Here is a 19694-nt window from a genome sequence, read left to right on the forward strand (position 1 = left end):
TCAGTGGATAGAGCACTGACATGAGGTGACGAGGTCACAGGTTTGAGCCCAGGGTGACTGGCTCAGCCCCGAGGATGCCAGCTCAATCCCTGAGCGTGCACTCTCTCTCTCAAAAACAAAAGGAAAAAAAAGAGGAAATAGACATACAAGTCCAAGAAATAGAGTCCCAAATAATATGAACCCAAAGAAGCTAACACCAAGACACATTGTAATTAAAATGCAAAAGGTTAAAAACAAAGAGAGAATCTTAAAAGCAGCAAGAGAAAAGCCCCTTACAAGGGAGTTCCTTAAGACTGCCAGCTAATTTCTCAGCAGAAATTTTGCAGGTCAGAAGGGATTAACAAATATTCAAAGTGACGAATAGCAAGGGCCTACAACCAAGATTATTCTACCCAGCAAAGCTATCACTTAGAATCGAAGGACATATAAAGAGCTTCCTAGACAAGAAAAAACCAAAGGAGTTCATCAACACTAAGAGAGTAATACATGAAATGTTAAACGGTCTTCCTTTAAGAAGAAAGATAAAAAAATACGAATAACATGGCAATAATAATACATGTCTATTAACAACTGAATCTAAAAAAAAAAAGGCAGAACAGAAACAGATGCATAGATACAGAGAACATTTTGACGGTTACCAGGGGATGACAGAAAAAGACAAAAGGATTAAGAAATAGAAATTGGTAATCACAAAATAGTCATAAGGATGTAAAAGTACAGCATAGAAAATATAGTCAATAATATTCTAGTAACTATGTGACTATGTATGGTGTCAGACTTGTATGAGATTTAACAGAAAGGTCTCTAGTTACATAATGTCTGAGCTAGTGTATACACCTGAAATTAATATTGTATGTCAACTGTAATTGAAAAATAAAAATTTCTTAAAAAAAATTTATTATGAATAGTAACAGATCTCTGTATGCAATTATAATTGATAAAAGACAAATGTATACAGTCTATACAGCACTTCATCACAAAGTTCATGGATATTAATGGTAGCAAAAAATCAAATGTTACTTACCCATAAGTAGTATGTGAACTGAAGTGCAAAAATAGCAATGCCTTCGTTATCAAAGGATCCAGCTACTGACCGAGAAATGTAACCTGGTACAATAGCGATAAAACAAGCAGCTAAAAGTCCTGCTCCTTGGTTCCAAAGTTCTCTCGTAAGCAGGAAAGTAGATATAGACGTAAGGCCGCTAAAAGTTGGTGCAAGGAACACACAAACATCTCTTATGTGAACTGTTATGTTCAATGTATTTAATATCCAATGGATAAGGCCAGCTGTTATCATCAACCCTGGGTAAACCTAGGAAGAAAAAAATGAAAAATTTAATTACATATACAATGAGGTAGCTGAAAACACTAAAATGTTATTTTCTTTATTATTACATATTGTTTATAGCAAGTCTGAGAATAAGACCTTAAAATAGTTTGCCTTCCTTATACTCCATAAAATTAAATGTTCTTTTGGATTGGATAGAAAAAAAAGGTCATATATGGAGAGATACATATTTAAATAAAAGATCCAATAAGAATGATTGTTAACACTGAAAATGTTTTTCAATGGAAAATTGGGGTTAACTTTCTTATTAATCCCACTATTTTCTCACTATAAAACAGGGTCTTAGTCTAACTTACCCTTAAGTTTAGACTAGGGCTTTAACATGCTCTCACCTGTGTGTGTATTAAGGAACGAGAAAAGGAGAGATGAAGTTATGTGCAGTATTACTTGAGTGGTATCTACAGATGATTCTTCCCTCCATTCAAAGTCAAGACTTGGAAAGTAAACAATTCTAGCTAGGAAATGAAGCACTAGTTTGTGAATTCAAAGATAATACAGTATTTTGGGACTCCTAGAAGGCTGAATGTTTTTATATCACTTAAAATGACAGTTGTACTCCTCATCCTCATTCTAAAAGAGGAACATAAACCATTAAGAGGATTCCAAGTAAATAAGACATTGTTGAAATAGTAAATGAAATGATTAAAATGTGTATTTACATTTTCATTAACTACATCCTAAAAGATTCTCTTCTTTTTCTATCACTAAAGCTATAAAGAATGTCATAAATTTCCTTTCCTAGCTATACTATTTAAAACTGCAAATTCCCCAAGGTCTTTAACCCACTCCCTCACCTCTTCTCCATCGCTTATCACCATTTCACTTCCTGCTTATTTTACTTATTTATTGTCTACTAGCTAAACACTCTCACATTAAGTTCCAGAATAGCGGAAAAAATTTCCTCAGCACCCAAAATAATGACTGGCACAATGGATGCTCAATACATATTGAATGCACAGAAGGACAATAAAATAAAAAGGGAAAAAAATGTGGCGATTATCATTCTTTTTTATTTCTTTTTAAGATTTTATTTATCAATTTAATGGGTGGGGAGAAGTATCAACTCATAGTTTCTTCACTTCAGTTGTTCACAAATTGTTTCTCATACATGCCTGGACCTGGCAAAGCCCAGGTTTTGAACTGGTGACCTCAGTGTTCCAGGTTGACACTCTATCCATTGCACCAGCATAGGCCAGATGTCCTAATTCTTAAAAATTTTAATTTTGTTCCATTTTCACATACAATGCTAGGTCCTAGAGTATGATTTTGTCAGCCATATTCAATGAAAATGAATTTGAAAATACCTCTAAATGTAAATTAATATATTTATGATAATATGGCAGTCTGAACTGACACAAAATACAGCCAAAGTACATAGAAGTACAAAAAAACAACTAAACAACAAAAAGAGGCATATTCATCTGGGGGTTGCTCCAGATGCCAAAAATAAAGAAGAAGTTCAAAGTCAGTACTGATGCCATGAGAGCCCCAAAACAGAGAGGCGGGGGGGTGGGGGTGGGGAGTAAGAAAGACACTCCAGATCTGATATACAGCTTAAGGAATGGTAGCTGGGGGGTTATCGCTCAACACATATCAGGGAAAAGGCCCAACTCCCAGTGCAAAGTCAAAGCCTAAGTAAGCCTCTTTGTGAAACTAGACTAGACAAATCTTCCCATTCATTAATGGAAGAAGTATTCTGCCTTATTTCCAAAGCTCTGAATGGAAACAAACAAGAAATAAACTCACTCGTCACATATGTGAATATAAGTTCCACATTTACCACAACTTCAGGTAAAAGAAACCTCAAGCTAACAAATGATCTCTAAAAACTATCCTAAAAAAAATGTGAAACCCTTAAGGGCTCAAGCAAAGGCAATGAGAAAGATTTTTACAGGAATGGTTCCAAATACCAGGACACCAAGAGTCTCAGAAAACAAGATTCCAGTAAGGATGAATTCAAGATAAAGAGTTCCCTGTCCAGGAGGCTCAGTGTATCAAATCATCTCAGAGTGCCGAGGTCATGGGTTCAATCCCCAGTCAGGGCACATAGGAGAAGAAACCAATGCATATCTAAAAGGAACTAAGTGGAACAACGAATTGATGCTTTGCTCTCTCTCTCTCTCTCTCTCTCCTTTCTCCCACCTCTCTCTTTCGAAAATCAATGGAAAAATTAAAAAAAAAAAAAGTTAAACAAATCATGAACTACTAATATAATAAAGCTATAAGCACCACAAGGAGTACAGATAATCTACCACATCTCTTACCATTCAATCTTTCTAATTTGCTCTGAAGACAATCATGACTACTTTCCTTATGTTCTTTTCTCCTTATCTTTATCTCTATTTATATCAAAGATAACATGCCTCAAATTAGAAACAAAACATCTTACTATCACAGAAAACAAAACATATTCTTTCCAGAGGGAACATTTATAAAATTTGTCAAATTCTAGGTCAAATCAAGTCTCAATACATTTCAAAGGAATGAAAATGCAGAATTTAAACAAAATATATCTGAAGTACATATCAAAACAAGATAAGGAAATACCATTATGCTTAAAACTTAAATACAATTCTAAATAACTTATGAATCAGAAGAATTTATAATGGAAATTAAAATACATTTTTGACCTGAATGATAATGAAAATACTCCATTATCAAACTTATACAATGTAGCTAAAACAATGATTAGTGGGAAATTTATAGCTTTAACATGAATACATTAAAAACAAAAAAGGTTGAAAATGATTGAGTAAACTATCAGTAAGTCAGAGAAAAATCAGGATAAACTTAAAGTAGAAGAAGAAAATAAAGTAAAATTAATACATTAGAAAATAAAATTTAATAGAGATAATCAACAAGGTCAAAGTTTCTTGGGGTTAAAAAATCTAATAAAATTGATAAATTTCTGACAAAAACAATTAAGAAAAAACATACTAAACATGTATTTTCTCCTCAACAGGTGTTCTGTCTTTCACTTTCTCTTCAATATTCTCCTTACATCCCAAACGTATTTTCCCATATATCACCTTCCTAATATAATAATTTCCCATCAACTATGATCAATATTCAGTTATCTGGAGGAATTTAGGACAGATTTGGGACAAAAACACATAAATAACATGAACTTAAGAAACACAGTGACAAGAGACTTCCCCCTCCCCAACAGCCTTGACCATCTGTCAGAAATAGTGGCAGTGTGAAATAATCCAACAAGTGTGTCTGTGTGGAGGAGCTGGGGGGTGTCAATAAAAGATTCTGAATACTGGGTAATCAGCCACAGAAAATTGTATTAGCTATACAAAGCTTTCAGGGATCCTCCTCTTCTTAGCAGTTGTGATTTACTCAATTAAAAATTTTTACGATATGAACATAAGTAACTGCAAATATACTTACAGTACCACCTACTATTCTTCCTAGTGGATACCATGCTCTTTCATCAAACCAATTTAAAAATTCATAGAACCCATGAGACGCAAGATGATGTGTTGATCTATAGTTAAACCTAGAGAAAACAGAAAAAAAAGAAATGTTATAAAACTGCTTACTAGAAACAGCTCTTTCTAATATTACACGTTAACTATAAGCAAACTTGAATAACAAATTATTTTCTAAGAAACAGGCACATGCCTCTAATAAAACTAAAAGCACCCCCCCCCCCAGTGACTAAGAACCCACTTATGCTCAATGCCTACAAAACTACTAATGCTCAAATTAACATTTGGCTATTGCTTGGGGTACAAATGGTAGAGAGCTGCACTAGAATTTAAGAAACAAGGTGAGCATACATAAAATTCATCAAATGGACCAATCAGTCAATGGCTCTCAAAATATTAAGAACCACTGGCAGAAGACAGCATCAAAATGAAAGGAGCACATTTGACATAGTCACCTCTAATCCTTAGAACCCTAAAAATTACAGGCTAAAGGATAAATCACAACAGCAGTAAAGCCATAAGAATAAACTATAATAGTATTGTATTAACAGCAATGGAAGACATAAGACAAATGGGAAGAAATGAAAGTGAAGAAACCACAGCCTTAAACTACACGCAGAAGTAAACTGTAAACCATGTTTCATTTAAAAGAGCTATGGGGAGCAGGAGAGAATCCTTCAGAAATCCTCCGATATGGCACTAGGAACAACCAGCCAGGCAAGTGGACCCCGTTCCCCTATCACTGCCAAGCAAGGAAATGGGGGTCAGAAGTATCTGCACTACACATTGACAAGGGAGTCAAAAAGCAGAACAATGCTGGACAGAAAAACAATGAGTAGGAAATCCTCTCATCAGTATCACCTTGATATATCCTTCCCAGCAGCAAGTCACGACTTTCCTTTCCACAATCGCTAGATGTAAGTAAGCACTGTTGCATTTTAGACAGACTTGATCAAATACCGAATAAACAAACAAACAAAAAACTCAAAAATCAAACATTTGAGAAAAGTGAGCAACATATAAGCTATGCATCAAAGTCAACTAATGGAAGAAAATACCACAGAAAACAAATAAGAATAATGTCAGAGGGCTCAAATAAGCCACAGTTGCTTTAACCTAGAGGTAAAGAGGATTGGTATTAGAACCATTGTGCCTGGGTTTGAATATCTTATATAGTTCTACACTTGACTAGTTTTGTGACCTTGGTTGGGCAAATGACTAATATTCTCTGTGCTCTAGTTTCTTCATCTGTAAAAGAGGGATGGCAATAGTACCTACATGTCATAAAGTAGCTATAATGAGTAAACAATGTCTCTAAAGCACCTGAAGGCTACTGTTACTATTATTACAATATAAAGACTTGTGATAAAAGGACCATATTTTTTGAGTGTCAAAAATGATTGTCAAGATAAAATAAAAGATAGGTTAAATAGTAACAAGGTCAAAAATGAAGCAAATAAGAACAAGATAGAGAGTACTCTAAGAAGTAATGCCAGCAAGATGGCATAGGAGGAGACACCAGCCTTCATCCCACTCACCGAGAGAGAGATAGACCTAGACAGCTATCTGTGAAGGAAAATACCCCTTGGGAAGGCTCCAAGAATACATTTAAGATACTACTGCAGCACAATGAAGCAAAAAGTGGAGAATAACCACATAGAAACACTAGCTAAGAAGACAGGCTTAGCTGAGATATCTGGAGACAGGTAGGCACAAAGGAGAAGAGAAGAGCTATCATATCAGCCATATGGCAGGTACCATCACAGCCCCCAGTGGCCTTTTCTGTGGAGTTCCTAGGCAGGCTTTGCCACTGAGACCTAATAATCAGCCTCCACACAGCCAGAGATCCCCTGCAGCTTTCACAAAGGAAAGCACCATAGTGTTCACTGCACACACACACACCCGCCCCCCGCAAATTCACTGCAGAATAGCCAAGACCTGGAAACCACCTAAGTGTCCACTGATTAATGAATTTTTAAAATGTGGTACATACACATGCACACTCATATACAGAAATATTATTCTACCATAAAAAAGAAGGAAATCAGTCCATTTACAACAAGAATGAAACTTAAAGGCATTGTGTTAAGTGAAACAAGTCAGGTGGAGTGATGAATACTGTATATGTGAAATCTAAAAAAACAAAAACACCTCCGATACAGAAAACAGATTGGTGTTTACCAGAGCTGAGGTGGGGGTGGGGGAGCAGTGGGTGAAATGGGTCAAGGTGATCAAAAGATACAAACTTCCAGTTATATGACAAATAAGTACTGGGGATGCTGTATAGAGCACAGTAACTACAGTTAACAACCCTGCATTGTATATTTGAAAGTTGCTAAGATATCTTAAAAGTTCTCATCACAAAAAAAAATAATTTTAAGTGAACATTTCCATTAATCAACTAGTTTCCCTCAAATTGCAACACAGAATGTAAAAATGAAGATTTATTTCTTTTAAGGTACTTAAACCCTCTGTGATAGCAATAAAGCATTTATGTTGTGTAAAAGAAAATTTGTAACTAGGTGTGGTGATCGATGTTAACTAGTGGTAATCATTCTGTAATATACACATTTATCAAATCATTACACTGTACATCTAAAACTAATGCATTGTTACATGTGAATTACATCTCAATTTTAAAAAACTCAGAAAAAAGGTTTATAACCAGGAAATAAAACCAATTCAAAGCAAACATAAAAGGCAACTGAACTGACCACACAACTACTCTCTTCCATTACAGTAAGCCAGTGATTTTCAACCAGTGTGCCACAAGAATTTTTAAAACATGCAATTAGTCAGAAACCCCACCCTCTTTTCCCTTAGACCGTCAAAAAACTGACAACAGCCAACAAAACAATAGCCAACCAGTGTGAATGAATCAAGATTACACCTATTATTTTTGTTACACTGGCAAAAAAAAAAAGTATTTTTTATGTGCTGCAGAATTTTACTAATTAGTTTATGTGTCTTATGAGATGAAAAAGGTTGAAAATTGCTGCAGTAAACAACTGAAATAGGAATATATCTATCAACCCTTAATTTTACCTTCTTATTGAGCAATTTTAGCATGGTCTTACTCAGTTCCTTGTTCTATCTACATGGAAACCCACCACTGCCATGGATTTTATTCTGCCTTCTTTGTATAGTTCTCTAAAACCTGAAATTCATTCTTAAAGAAGCCTTCTCTAATATTCCATCATTCCCTCCCAAGTCCACTTTAATCTGTCCTTTGAAAACATCATTCTGGAACCTGTACTCAAGTTCACCTCACAGTGTAGTATCTTAGTGGCCCTGGCTAGATAGCTTGGTTGGCTAGAGCAGGGGTCCCCAAACTACGGCCCGCGGGGCACATGTGGCCCCCTGAGGCCATTTATCCGGCCCCCGCCGCATTTCTGGAAGGGGCACCTCTTTCATTGGTGGTCAGTGAGAGGAGCATAGTTCCCATTGAAATACTGGTCAGTCTGTTGATTTAAATTTACTTGTTCTTTATTTTAAATATTATATTTGTTCCCGTTTTTTTTTTTTTTTTACTTTAAAATAAGATATGTGCAGTGTGCATAGGGATTTGTTCATAGTTTTTTTTATAGTCCAGCCCTCCAATGGTCTGAGGGACAGTGAACTGGCCCCCTGAGTAAAAAGTTTGGGGACCCCTGGGCTAGAGCATGGCTGGAAGCACAGAGGTTCCCGTTAGATCCCTGGTCAGGGCACATACGGGAACAGATCAATGTTCCTGTCTCTCTCTCCAAAATCAATCATAAAAAAAAAAATCTTACTGATTTTTGTATCCATGAAGGTTAAGTTTCTGGCACTCCATTCATGAGGCTCAACTAACGCATAGTAACACTGACTTAAAATTTTGTCTTCTTTTCCCTTCTGTATTAAAGTATAGCAATTATGTACACAAATCTTCAATTTCAGCATGTCCAATTTACATGTTTTTTAAAAATTTAAATAGCTGGGGGAGTGTTACATACCAGTGTCCACAGACTGGTGGTTGAAAACCACTGGTATAGACAAAACAAGACAGGCTATAAATTGATACTTGTTTAAGCTAGGTGAGGTCTTCATGAAGGATCTTCATATTAGCTCTTCTGTGTATGCTTGAAATTTTCAATGATACTATGTATGTAGTTTACATATACACATGTAATTGGAATGAAATTTATACACACATATATGATTTACATAATTACATACACAACTAACTATATATATATGTAAACTTCATTATAAAAAATTTCACACACACACTCATTTTCACATACACAAATTAGTTTTCCACAAATAAAACTAGGTAAACTACGAAATGATGTGTTAAGGTTAGGAGTCACCAATAAAACTAAAATAAAACACAAGTGGTGAAATAACAGCTATCTTAAAATAGTCTGAGAACATCACCAGATTTTACATGTGTCTCTTATTATTGATAATATTGTCAGAACTTTCAGTATTTCAACTTCAATAAGATGACTTTTGAAACAAGTGTGAAAAAACAATCATAACTATTATATACAGATGGTAGATATGAGGTTAAATGACCTTATATAGAAGTGATCTTCTCTACTTTTGGTTTGACATTTTCATAATAGTTTTAAAAATAACTGCTTCTCCCAAACCCTCTTGACCTAACCCCTGGAGCCACACTGCAGTTCCAGTAATGTGGGAGAATGACTTACTCAGACAGACAAAATAATGCTCATGTGGACATTTTTCATTTCTTAAAACAGGATGTAAATATGAAAAGGAAACTGTTTAAAGATGAAAGGAGAAACTGGGGATGCAAGTAAAATGTGATTTTTAAAAAATTTGACAGAGGAAGAAAAATAGCCATATTACAAATTAAAAGAGGTCTTGGAAATCCACCTTTACAAGAAAGCTAAGATGCATAAATTAAAAGAGTTCTTGGAAATTCACCTTTACAAGAAAGCTAAGATGCATAAATTGTTTTCTTCTGCAACATATACTAAGTCCTAAGGTGTCCTTTGTCTAGTCAAAGAAACTACATGTTTAACTGCCTTTCTCTTGCTTCTGGAAGCCACACATTTTTTTTTTAATCCTTATGAGTCCCATCATTTATATCTCCTTAATCCCAACAAACCTTTCAAAAACTAAGAAAAGTTTTTGTGCTTGACTTAGGGAGAAGAAACTACCTTATGTGGAGGGAGACTTGCCTTGGGGTGGTGAACACACAATACAATATCCAGATGATGTATTATAGAATTGTATACCTGAAATGTATAATCTTTTTTTTAGTTTTTCTTAAGTGAGAAGCAAGGAGGTAGAGAGAGAGAGACTTCTGCATGCGACCTGACCAGGATCCACCAGGCCGGGCCCCTACTAGGCAATGCTCTGCCCATCTGGGGTTGTTGTTCTACTGCTCAGCAACTGAACTATTTTTTATTTTAGTGCCTGAGACGAGGCCATGGAGCCATCCTTGGCCCAGGGCCAACTTGATCCAACAGAGCCACGGCGGCAGGAGGAGAAGAGAGAGAGAAGAGAAAGAAGGGAGAGAGGGAGGGGTAGAGAAGCAGGTGATCACTTCTTTTGTGTGCCCTGACCAAGAATCAAACCTGGGACTTCCATACGCCAGGCTGACACTCTTACTACTGAGCCAACTGGCCAGGGCCACATATAATCTTATTAACCAATCTCACCCCAATAAATTCAATTCAAAATAAAAAGACAGAAAGAAACTACCTCCTAAAGAAGCAAGACAAGATTAAGTGATAGAATCTTATTTATGGAAACTTGATTATACCTCTTGGATTGTAGGTGTGGTATTAGTACAATATCATATTCAAAACATTACAGCTTAAATTGAACTTTACAAGCTGGTTAAGGCTTATTCAACATGTAACTAAACTACATTGTTTCCTTAGGAAAGCAGAAAGTACCAACACATTTATAGACTAGGACTGCTTTATGAACAAGGAGGGAAAGCCACTAAAAGCAGCCTCTGTGTTTCCCTTCTATGGATCTTGTTGGGAGACCTAACCAATTTGATATATTTGGTTTTAGATTTTTTTATTTCTTCTTACATTATACTGAAATAACTAAAATACACTCAAAACAACAATGAAATGTCATGATTATTAAAACAAAATAACACAATATATCCTTAATCTTAAAGATTAAAAAAAAAAATTATGCCTCAGCCCTAAAACTAACCTACGGCTTTTCTATCTTCAAGAAATCTTTTAGGTGGGAAAGTTGTCTATGTCTAATTAACATTTCCAGTTCTCTATAAAAACATGGCACAATACCAGAAAAAACTGAAATTAGAAAGTATCTAAGAATAAACTAAGTGGAAGAACAGCACAGTGCTAGTCTTAATGCCATGACCAAACCTGAGGGCACCGAAGGGCCCTGTGACGAGTTTCTGAGCCAGGAAAGCTGAGAAATGAAGGTCTCACTGAAGTTATAGCTAAGGATGTGAAAAACGTACTCTGTTCTAGCTCAAAGACATGGGCTAAAGGCAGCGCTCTGTCCTGCTGTTCCCTAAATCATATTACTTCTCTGAAACCACCAAACACATACAAATATAATTAAACCTTTAACTAAGGTTTGCTGCTGACATTTTTGAGGGCAAGGGATAGCAGGCTATGGTGCTTTTTTGTGACACTAGCATTAAATGACTATCTCAGAATAAGTGCCTGATATAATTCTTACCCTTTTCACTCTACGTTACATTCTTATACAGGTCAGATCCAAGACTGACATACTTTTTTGATGAACACAATAAAACCCTCAGAAATTTAGAAGCCAGGCTTTACAGAATAAATTCAAACTAGGAAGTAATAAGGAAACAATAGAAAAAGAAAGCTTCTGACAGTGAATGAGCAGGCTAACTACAGAGAGGATGGGAGTCAAATGTTCAGTTCACATTAATTTTCATAAGACAACAAGTCCAGTTTATAGTTTAGCCTAGCCTTTGCAAGTAAAACCTAAGAAACAGAAGAACCATCAGAAACAGAAAGAAGTATAGGAACAAAGGAGAGGCAAGTGGCTTTAATCAATGACGGTGATCAAGAATAGCAAAGTAGCAAAGGAGGGCAGGACACAAGAGAAGGAAGGTGGTGGAACATGGTACTAAGTATCACCACATCTCAACACCACCCCTTAAGGCTGAAGACTTGAATCACCCCAATGTTTTAATTCACTCTGAGTTAAGATACCAAGTTAATTAAGCTTAAATACCTATCAAAAACAAGGATACATGGACTGTAAATGAGGGCTCACTGTCCTCTGGTACAGATAGAGAACATGTTAATTTGACAGCGTATTTTTCAAAGTCTCCTCAAAACTCCTGCCTGTCATGACAATGGACATTAGTATGGTTTTCCTTTTTAAAAGGTAATAATCATTTATATTTTTAGAAGTTCTGAACAACTAATATGTAGCAGGTTTCTATTAGGCAGTAGGAATAGAGCAGTGAAAAAGACAGGCTAAGTAAAATAGTACAATAAATACAAGAGTCAATAAATAGTACAATAGTAGATAATTACAAATTGAAACAGAGTTTGGAAGACATTAAAGGGATGAAATAGAGCCCTGGCCAGTGGAGCAATGGATAGAGCTTTGTCCTGGAGCACCAGTCGCCAGTTTGATCCCAAGGGTGCTGGCTCAACCCTGTGGGTTGCCAGTTAGAGTCCCAGTCAGGGCAAGTATGAGAAGCAATCAATGGATGACATGTAAGTGGAACAAGTGGATTCTTTTCTTTCTCTTTCCCCCATCCTCCTTCCCCTCTCCCTCTCTAAAAAAAAGGGGGGGGGTTAAGTAAAACAGTGAAATGTGAAGAAGGGAAGGAAGGAGGAAAGGATAAAGAATGTCTTAGGAAAGGTATAAATGAAGTCCTATATCATCTGTGAAACCTTTAAAAGAGGCGTCGGAAATCTATGGCTTGTGAGCCAGATGTGGCTCTTTTGATGGCTGCATCTGGCTCGCAGACAAATCTTTAATAAAAAAAATAATAATAACGTTAAAAATATAAAACATTGTCATGTATTACAATCCATTCATTTCCTACTACTCATGTTCATGTGTGCAGATGGCTGGAGCCAATCACAGCTGTCCTCCAGGACAATATCAAATTTTTATTGGATAATGCCTAACGTACATGGGTGGTTGTATGGCTCTCACAGAATTACATTTTAAAATATGTGGTGTTGCCTAACCTGTGGTGGCACAGTGGATAAAGCATTGACCTGGAACACTGAGGTCGCCAGTTCAAAATCCTGCACTTGTCTGGTCAAGGAACATATGGGAGTTGATACTTCCTGCTCCTTCCCCTTTCTCTCTCTCTCTCTCTCTCTCTCTCCCCCCCCCCTCTAAAATGAATAAAAGCAGTATTTAAAAAAATAAATAAATAAAGTAAAATATGTGGTGTTCATGGCTCTCCCAGCCAAAAAGGTTCCCGACCTTGCTTTAAATGGTGAGAGTATCCAGCCATTCAAAGGAGGGAAAAAGAGCTGTCCCTAGGCAGAGAACTAGCAAGGGCAAAAATCTTGAGGCAGGAGAGTTTAGTGTGCTTAAGAAGAGAAAGGTGCTCATGAGGGGAAGTGGTAAAGATATGTGTTTTGGGCACTATTTACAATTACTTTTTTTTTTTTAAAACTGCTAACAATTATCAGGTACTATGATAAGAATAGTTTTCATTTAATCATCATACAAAGATTTCCCTTTCCCCCAAAAAAGACACCCTCTGAGGTAGGATACCGTGCCCAGTCTATAGGCGATTATTAGACTAAGACACAAATATGTTAAAGAACTTATCCAGAGACATACAGCCATTAAGTAGTCAAGATGGGATTTGAACTAGGCAGCTTTGACTCTGATGTCCACATTCCGTGCATGATCACAGATGACTCCAAACAGCATTAGAGCAGTAATGCCAGCAGTCACTTGCAGCATCTTCTCTGGGTACTGTGTCTCTTTTCCCTCTAGCATTAGTCTAGGTCTTACATAAAAGAAAAAGCTTTTCCTGTTTCTCCAGACATAGTAGCACAATCTGTAGTATGAAAACAAGAAGCAACAGCACTGTCTTTAAAAAAAGATAGTGGCTTTATGAAAAAGATCTATTTTTCTAATTTCAGAGTTCCACATTGCTGCCCATGATCGGCTTTATTAGAATAAGAAAATCCATGTTAAGTTATATAAAAACTTTGCTCTTTCCTAAGGGAGACCATCTGAAAACCAAAATTCCAAACGAGACATACCTCACCAAAGCCAAGCATCTCCATGTTTATACTGTAATTTCTGTCCCTAAAACTGATCTGTCCATTTTTTCCTCTTCTCATTTAATACTGAGTTTTCTGCTCTACTTCATGCTTTAGAATAAGAAGGAATAGCCTTAATTTTTAGATTTATCCTCACAAATTTCAAGGTATATTAGTACTTTCAAGATAAATTTGCTATATTCGATCTCTGTAGATTATGATCCAGCAAATGAATTTTTGAAATCACAAATTCTCAGAATCACACAGTTCTCTCAATAATAGACATCGTACTTGCTCTCTGCAAGAAAGCACAGTATCTCCACAACACTCTGAACCATGTTTCATTTGGAACCCTAGAGGTTTTACACTTGGGGCAACGTATCGGGAAGATGAGTGGTATGCTTTCCCTCTGTAAAATCAAAGGTGGACGACTGTGCAATGAGAGATGGGGAAAGAGAACCAATGTGATGCCTGGAACTCAGTTTGAAGAAAAGGTACATGAAGCTGAGAATCTGAACACAGATTCTCTTGCACATGTCCGTGCCCCTAAGTCCTCTGGATAAAAAAACCTCCAAGCATCATAAAGATTTTCTCAGTCACCATCCTTCAAATACTTAAGTCAAGGCTTAGTTTTCATTTTTCTCTTTTCACTGTTATCCCTCCTCTTTGTCCTTATCTATTCCCTAAATTTTCACTACCACATATCATTCCCAAGTACAAAATTCCCTTTTCTAAATTCTAAGGTCCATATATTGGACAGCTTACTTGAAAAAATGTCTCCATAGGCACATCAAACTCAACTAAAGCTGAATTCATTATATACTCTACCCTCCACCATTTAAACTGCTCTTTATCTTAGTTAAAATATTACCAAAGCACAAATATTTGGGAACTATCTTAGACCCCTCAGTCTCTAAACCCAGCTCTTGAAATTCCCCTAATTAAAGCCCTCCACATACATATCTAGACTATTTCACTTGCCTCTTCACTGATTTCCTAGCTTCCAATATTCTCTTCCTACCTCCCAATCCAGGGGCAGTCAACCTTTTTATACCTACCGCCCACTTTTGTATCTCTGTTAGTAGCAAAACTTTCTAACCACCCACCGGTTCCACAGTAATGGTGATTTATAAAGTAGGGAAGTAACTTTACTTTATAAAATTTAGAGAGCAGAGTTACAGCAAGTTAAAGCATATAATAATAATTACTTACCAAGTACTTTATGTCGGATTTTCACTAAGTTTGGCAGAATAAATCTTTATAAAACAACTTACTATAGTTAAATCTATCTTTTTATTTATACTTTGGTTGCTCCGCTACTGCCCACCATGAAAGCTGGACACCCACTAGTGGGCAGTAGGGACCAAGTTGACTACCACTGTCCCAATCCGTCCTCCACACAACTGTCTCTCTAAAATGAATTATTAACTAATCCTTCAACTGCTTGAAATCCTTAACATCAGGATATTATCCAAAATCTACAAGAAAAACCCTTGTGTTTTAAGACTCCCTTACCTAACTCCACTCTGAAATGGTTCCTCCTTACTTGTTCTCACCTAATACATCTCAACTTCTAGTTCAGCCCTAAACAGTACTGTTCATGCTTTTTTGTACTTCTATAACTTTGCACAAACTGTTCTTATTGCCAGAAGACCAAATCCTCCCTTGTGTCCTCCCATACCTACTATCGTTAAAGATCTAAGTCAAAAGACAACTCCTCTTAAGCATTCACTACCCTTTTCAGATAAGAAGTGGCATTCTCTTCTTTATACCTACAATGGATCTTGCACTTTGCACTGTACCTCTTTCAAATCAACATATTAAAATAAATATTAATTTACCTATTAGGCACCATCCTAAGTGAATAATAGTAATAAAAACAAATAAGGAACATTTAATGAATGCTTATATAGATTACACTGTTCTAATAAGTATCTTTATTTGTATTATTTCATTTAATCTTCATGACAATTTACTGAGATGGTTTTATTGTCATTCCCAAGTTACAGATGAGAAGACAAATGCAGAGGTGAAGTAACCTGCTCAAGGTCACTACCCTAATAAACAAAGCCATGAGTCTATCCCCCATGATTCAGTCTCTAGGCAAAGACTAATGAGTCAATCTTCCTTTCCTTAGCACCAAGCACAATACCTGGTGTATATTAAGTTCAATAAAGGTTTGTTAAAAGTGCCTCTGAACACTTTATATACGATCTAATTTTAAAACATTTATCCACAAATGTCCCAAGTAAAGTGATTTAGTGCTAGTGTGAGGTTATGAGTTGGATAAAATGTTTTAATTCCCACTCTAAGGTAAACTATTTGTTCTACAGAAATGGGCTGTTCAAGAAGGAGGTAATAAAAAGTGTAAATGGTTTAATTAAATTTTCGGCGTTTGAACACTCCATATACTTCAGTCAATGCTATTTGGGTTCCTCTTTATGTTCTGGCCTCTAAAGTCTTTCTATCCTTATGTCACTCACAACACCATTCAATGTTATATAGAAATGAAAAACAGCTGTTGCAGCCAAATAAATTTTTATTCCACTTTCTTTAAAATAAGTCTGAATAATGGTTTAATTTTCACGATTACCAATCTCAGCATTTGGTGTGGCCCTACCCGAACACTATCCATACCGCATCTGTTACTATATCCTGGCCACAGGGACCTTATTTTTGTTCCTTCAACATGCCAAACTTGCCCCTGCTTGGAGGAAGACTCTTCATTCAGCTCCTCACCGGGTTAGCTAACTCCCTGTCATACTGGTCTAACTCACATATTACCTCCAAAAGGACTCTTTCACTTCCCTATCTGTAGTGGTAGACCCAGAGCCACATCCCAGACAGCGAGTACATTATTTTTCATAGCCATTACCACTAAAATTACATTTATCTTTTACATGTATGCTTGCCACAAAATAAGTTCCATTATAACAGAGATCCTGTATATTTATTGAAACAGTTGGCAATATGCCTGACACATAGTTATCACACAATAATTATTTGTTAATTAACTTCAATGTTGAAGGTACCAATAGTACTAATGTCTTAATTTATCACCTTAATAATAAAGGTACATAGAAAGATAGAGGACAAGAGAAGCATAGGTACAAAAATTCAAGGCTAGATAAAAATATACACAAATGTAGGTCATAAGGGCCTCTGAGTTTAAACTTTAAATCTGACTTCATTTCCCAGCAATCAAAGTCAAACAGAAGAGGGATGAGTTACTTAACTCGCAAGCGAAAGGATAAAAAAATGTTATTTCCTCAATCAAATTAAATTTTTGTTGTAAGTATGTCAATATGACAATGTTTGTAAACTAAAATAGAACAGATATCAAAACAAAGTGACTAACAGGAATTTTCTTAAAATAGGAAGTTTACGTCTAGATGCCACTTCAAGGATAAGAGCACAAGGTCAGAAATAGAGTCAAATGATCCTGGTCAGTTGGATCAGTGGTAGAGCGTCAGTCTGGTGTGTAGATGTCCCGGGTTCGATTCCCTGTCAGGGCACACAGGAGAAGCAACCATCTGCTTCTCCACCCCTCCCCGCCCCCTTCCATTCCTGCAGCCATGGCTCAATAGGTTTGAGCACACTGGCCCAGGCACTGAGCATGGCTCCATGGAGCCTCTGCCTCAGGTGCTAAAAATAGCTCAGTTGCGAGTATAGCTCTAGGTGGGCAGAACATCGGTCCAAGACAGGGGTTGCTGGGTGGATCCCAGTCCAGGCACATGTGAGAGTCTGTATATCTCCCCTCCTCTCATTGGAAAAGATAATAAATAAATAAATTAATTGTCAAGACAGAGTAAGTTATAACAGGTGACATAGGATATATATGCAGTCACACAGTATCATTTTTTTGACATTCCTAAATATCTTCCCAAGGAATATATATTTACCTCTACAAAACTGGTATCATAATTGAGAACAAACATTTCTGGCCAGAGGTTCCATAATAAAAATCATGTTTACTGAAGGAAGTAGTTCCTCTTCATCATTCCTACACCTATGTTTGAGACGATCTGGAATCCAGAAGAGGCCAATGTGTGAAACCCAGTAATTAGGATTCAGTTCTGCCACCAAAAAGTTCAGAAAAAATAATAAAAACAAATAATGAAAAAATGAAGGGAACCAGTAGACTTAAATACACTTAAACATTGTTCAGCACAGGCAAACACTCAACACAAAGAAATTTCTTGCCAAACTTAGTGTTTGTTATGTTTCTTAAAAATTTGGCAAAATCATCAGCTGACAATGAAAAAAAAAATCATAAAAAACAGAGAAAAAAAGGGTTTTACTCTTTCTGGGAAGGGTCTGATAAAAATATTAATTTTCTCACCAGAAGAATATGCATATTTTTTACTTTTAAAAGATCCCCAACACATAATTCATAATAGAAAGGCATTTCTTCCCAGCGGTAAAAAATCTGCTCTGAGTTATCTTCTTCAATGGTTCAGAAGAAAACTGTACCCATGACCTCCCAAGGCAGTTCTGGGAAATTAAAACTATCCTTATTTTTCAAACTTCTGATCCAGCCATTAAATCATTTAAAATTTAGTATTACTTTCATCAAGGAAAAGAATAACACCACCACCACCACCACCACCACCACCACCACCACCACAAAGAATAGCACGAGTAAGAAAAGTGCTACGTAACCACCTGGTTCCTTTCCAAATTACTATGGAGTTTAAGGCCTTTTTGTAGAAAAAAGTAAAATGATAGAGTCTCCTTTCTTTGCCTTATAAAGAAATTAAGGAGAGATGGCAAAATGAAAAAGTAGGGTTAATAGTTTTATTTGCTTCAAAGTAATAAATAAACTTCACATTTATAAAAAAAAAATCTTATTTTTAAATTTTGCTTTACAAATATTAGCATAAAGTTATAATTGGAGAGAAATTACTCTACCAACACTTAAAAAAATGTCTTTTGTGCATCTTATAATAGAAAAACCTAGAAGCAGCCTAAAGAAAAACACTGAATACAAGATTCTGGCACAATGCAAATATTTTTTTGAAAAGTGCAAGCATAAAATATGGATAGCAACTTACAAATAAATTTTAGTTTACAAATGACTTTTGACAGATAGCCAACAAGCCTGTACTGCATACAAGTTTAAGAGCCGAAAGCAAACTTGGTTCCTGACCTCATGAAGTGGACCATCTCTGACAATCTTGCAGGAGGGACAGGCAATAAGCAAATACAGGGGAGAAGGGAACGCAAGGAATAAAAAACTGACATTTTTTTCCATTTTTAAAATATGAAGTATAATTTACATGCATTAAAATACATCAATTTCACGTTTGATTCACTGAGTTTTCACAATTTTATACACATCACCAACCATAACTATCACCCAGAACTAATACCCCAGAAAGTTCCACATGCACTTTTCCAGTTACTTCCTCACCCCAAACATGTCTGAATTCTTCCACCGCAGACTCATTTTGTTTGTTCTTAGATTTAATATAAATGGATAACAGACTCTATTTTCTAAGGTGTCTGGCTTTTTTCACTAAACAGTATTTTTAAGATGTATTCACGCCTGACCTGTGGTGGCACAGTGGATAAAGTGTCGATCTGGAATGCTGAGGTCGCTGGTTGGAAACCTGGGCTTGCCTGGTCAAGGCACATCTGGGAGATGATGCTTCCTGCCCTCCTCTTTTCTCTCTCTCTCCTCTCTAAAATGAA

General features: G+C 36.2%; 1 protein-coding gene across 1 annotated transcript in view; it reads right to left on the reverse strand.

The window, feature by feature from the left end:
* The window catches only part of STT3B (STT3 oligosaccharyltransferase complex catalytic subunit B), a 76192-nt gene that overhangs the window by 35912 nt on the left and 20586 nt on the right, over positions 1-19694 (reverse strand). Inside the window, exons 2-3 of the mRNA XM_066244516.1 lie at positions 4745-4853; positions 1025-1312 (exon numbers count right to left, since the gene is read on the reverse strand). Coding sequence (XP_066100613.1) covers positions 1025-1312; positions 4745-4853 — 397 coding nt within the window. The remainder of the gene's footprint in view (positions 1-1024; positions 1313-4744; positions 4854-19694) is intronic.

This window comes from Saccopteryx bilineata, chromosome 10 (assembly GCF_036850765.1).
Source record: "Saccopteryx bilineata isolate mSacBil1 chromosome 10, mSacBil1_pri_phased_curated, whole genome shotgun sequence".
Classification (NCBI taxonomy): domain Eukaryota; kingdom Metazoa; phylum Chordata; class Mammalia; order Chiroptera; family Emballonuridae; genus Saccopteryx; species Saccopteryx bilineata.